Source organism: Pteropus vampyrus, unplaced genomic scaffold (genome assembly GCF_000151845.1).
Source record: "Pteropus vampyrus isolate Shadow unplaced genomic scaffold, Pvam_2.0 Scaffold480, whole genome shotgun sequence".
Lineage (NCBI taxonomy): Eukaryota > Metazoa > Chordata > Mammalia > Chiroptera > Pteropodidae > Pteropus > Pteropus vampyrus.
Genome location: NW_011889261.1, coordinates 122732 through 126274, shown reverse-complemented (window position 1 = coordinate 126274; position 3543 = coordinate 122732). Strand labels below are relative to the sequence as shown.

The following is a 3543-nucleotide window of genomic DNA, read 5'->3' as shown; positions in this document are numbered from 1 at the left end:
GTGCCTGGAGGCAGCCTGGGTCCTGGCGGCCCCTTCCCAGAAAAACGGGCACGTCCCACCGTCTTAAAAGCGACAGTCGTTAAAAACAACTCACTTCTATACACACATACATTGATACAGGAGACTGGAAAGGAATGTACCCCAGGTTCACAATCAAAGCTTATCACCTGCTTTATGCCTTAAAAATATTTTCCCTATGTCCTCCCGAAGCAAGCTCTGCTTTTACTATGAGGAGAAAGAGGTTCGTCTGGGGTTTGTTTTGTTGTTGTTGTTTGGGTTGGTTTGCTTTACGGTAAACAGCACGACCTAGAGCCGACCCCAGGGGAAGACTGAGCATGGGCCTTCCTCTTCCCGACGCCCCCACACAGCGTGTGCTCAGAAGGTGCCTGGGAGCTGGGACCTGGGAGTCAGGGAGACGGGAGCCGAGAGACCCCCCCACCCAGGGGTTCCGTCAGCTCCCGGCGGCCAGGACGGCCAGGTGTCCAGCAAAACCCCTCCCCCCTCTTTCCTTCTTTTGGTTGTTCCCCCTCCAGTGGTCTTCCTGGCTGGCCAGGCCATGTGACCAAGTTCCCGCCCATGGACATGGGTGAAGGCAGGGGTGGGACTTCCCAGGTCGAGGTCCTGACCACGGAGACCCACCTCTTAACCCTCCTTCACCTGGATGCAAAACCAGCATGGCTCTGGGACGCGGTGGAGCCCCAGGAAGGAAGGAGCCTGGGTCCCTGAGTGACAGCGTGCAGGAGAGTCCCCCTCGGAACTCACCGCCCACCTGGGACTCATTCGTAAACAAGAAATGGACCTCTGTGCTCCGCCACTGGCAGCTGCCAGTCTGTGCTCACAGCTCACTGTCCCCAGGGCACAGGTTGCTCACCCACTAACAAAGGGCCAACACCCACTACTCAGACTCATTCGCGGCCTCCAGCAGAAAACAAAGCTCAGCCTCTTCTGGACAATTGATAGATACCGGCTTAACGGCCGGCCGAGCGGAAATTCAAGTTCACGGAGGAATCAAAGTCATCGGTGAGAACAGGGAGCCTATAAAACGAATCCTAAAAACAAAACTTATGTCTTTGAGCCAGTTTTTCCTAAGTTTCATTTTCAGTTTTCTGTGAGATTTGAGGGTCGTGTTCTCTCTCTTTAGCTCAGTTAGCATAGGGGGAAAGCTTTTGCTTAGCCATGTTTGGGGGAGCCATCTGAGAAAAGCATTCCTTAACGACCAGGGGTGCCCACGTCTGTCCACAGATCATTGGTCTGAGAGCTTCTGATCTGTGTCTTCTTTTCAGACGAGGAGCCCAGACCCAGTGCCTCACCGAGCCCGCACGGGTAGCCGCCTGGGGCCAGCGGTCCCCTCTCCTGGCTACCAGAGCCTGCACCTCCCTCTGCAGGAGCTTTCTGGGGCAGGGCAGAGAGCACGGCCCTGGGCCCCCATGCCAGCTCCCCCGCACACCAGCTCGGGGACCCCGGGCGAGTTCCTGGCCCTTCCCGAGCTCGCTGCCTCACCAGAAACTGGAGACAATGAGACCCACACGCACATATTCATTCACTCGTTTGTTCAACGTGCAGAGATGCAAACGACCTGTCAGGTGTGGCCTTAGTCTGTGCCCCTGGCGTGGGGAACCGTGAACAAGAGGACGAAGCCTCTGGTTGGGCGGAGTCGAGCTGGCTTTGCTCGTCCTGAAGCTTAAGTGACCCTGGGAACAACCTCAGCGGTGGCCGCCACACACCGCCAGGCATTCGTCAAAGGCGCCTAAGAACAGCGGCCGCTGGTGCCTCCTTCCTTCCAGCCCTCACCTGCCCGGTTGCTCTGGGTACTTCTGCTTGGTGTAGGCCTCGAGGGTGGCGTAGACCTTCTCCCGCAGAGTCTCCACCTCAGAGGGGTTGGACAGACCCTTGGCATCTGCAGAAGATGGCCGAGTTAACCTCCGGTGCAACTGTCCACAGCAGCTGTCCCTACGCACACCAGCCACCTCCCCTAGAGTTACGGAGACATACCGGATGGGGACACCTGTGAAACGCACACAGCTCATCTGGGGTCTGTGCCAATGCCCCCCCAAAACTCTTGGGGCAAAGGTACCCACCGCTGACTCACACGGGCCATTCTAGAAATTGCACCTTTGCACAGTCATTAGGTGCCTACTACGTGCTAAGGGTGGACTGGGAGACGGGACAGGTAGACCCGTGTCCTGCATCAACCGGCCGACCGCGGTTTCAGGAGATGGGGCTCGTGGGTAAACGACTAAGTGGCTCCCAGGGCTCGTCTCCCCGACCCCAGCGGCATGTGGCGAAGCTGCTCGGTCCTCCCTCCTGACGTGGCCTCCAGGACACGTCGCTGGTCCCCGCCCCATCTGCCCACGGCCCCTGCTCGGCTGACTCTTCCTTTCCCCCCCCCTCCCACCCCCGGCCTCCAGGCCCCGGGGCTCGGCCCTCCCCCCTCCCCCCCCCCAACCCGCCGGTCCCCACTCCCTGGATGAGCTCGCGCCCGGCGCAGAGCCTGACACGCAGGGTGTCGGCGGCTGCCCCAGCTGCGTCTCTGCTCCTGCCCCTCCGCTGAACTTGACCCCTGTAGCCGCTGGCCCCTGGGCAGCTGGCCTCGGAGTCTCCTCTCGTCTCAGATGTTCATGTCCAAGACAAAGTCTGGACCCCGCTCGCCCACCCTGAGTACCCCGCCTCAGTAAACGAAAAACCCACTTGACCGAGTGGTGGGGAAACGGAACAGGGAGCCATGAGCAGCGAGATCGGTGCCTCTTGCCTTCACGCCCGCACCTGACCCGCCGGCGGGGCCCGTGGCTTTGCCTGCGATGAATTATTACCTGCAGAACTGAGCGCGTCGGACCGCCTGCTCCACGACTCCCAGCCCGCCGTCCGCTCTCGCCCTCCCCACCGGCCCCAAACGCGCACGCTCCGTGCCCCGTCAAGACTTTTCACGATGGGCAGTGGAGGCCCAGACGCGTTGACTCTGCCCTCCCCGAGGGCAGGTTTCCGGCCTGTGTCCTCTGTCGCAGCTGGGCTGGAGGACCAGAGCTCGCCGGCGGGCTGGGGCCGACCGTGGGGTCAGCACGCGCGACGCGGTCACCTGGGTTAAACAGCACGATGGCTCGCAGGCAGCCCAGCTCCGACTTGTCCATCTGCATGTCCTTCATCTTGGAGACCAGCTCAGTCAGGACTCTGTTGGCAAGGACAGGGACAGGCGAGACAATCATGAGTGCCAGGCCACGGCTGACGAAATGAACCTGACCGACACTTACTATGTGACCCCGCCCATGTTCCAGATGGCACGCCGGGTACTAGGGCCACACAGGTGAACAGATGTGGCCCCTGACCCCCCAAAAGCCACCGTCTAATCGAAGACACAGACAGGGAAACACACAGCAACACGAAGCCAGCGCCGGCCGGGAGCAGTCCACGGCAGCACGGGGTGCGGGCAGGGGGCCGGAGGGGCCGGGAGCTGCTGGAGGGCTTGGGAGTTTGGGGCGAGGGCCCTGCCTGTCTGAGGCCACGGCAGAGGGCAGCACTTGGTGACAGGTTAGAAATCTCTAGGCGCCA

General features: G+C 60.9%; 1 protein-coding gene across 3 annotated transcripts in view; it reads right to left on the bottom strand.

Moving 5' to 3' along the window:
• Positions 1-3543, bottom strand: part of RXRG (retinoid X receptor gamma) — a 128171-nt gene that overhangs the window by 2812 nt on the left and 121816 nt on the right. For all 3 annotated transcript variants that reach the window (XM_011382502.2, XM_023524592.1, XM_023524593.1), the window contains 2 exons: positions 3074-3165; positions 1792-1897 (listed from right to left, as the gene is read on the bottom strand). In XM_011382502.2, coding sequence (XP_011380804.1) covers positions 1792-1897; positions 3074-3165 — 198 coding nt within the window. The remainder of the gene's footprint in view (positions 1-1791; positions 1898-3073; positions 3166-3543) is intronic.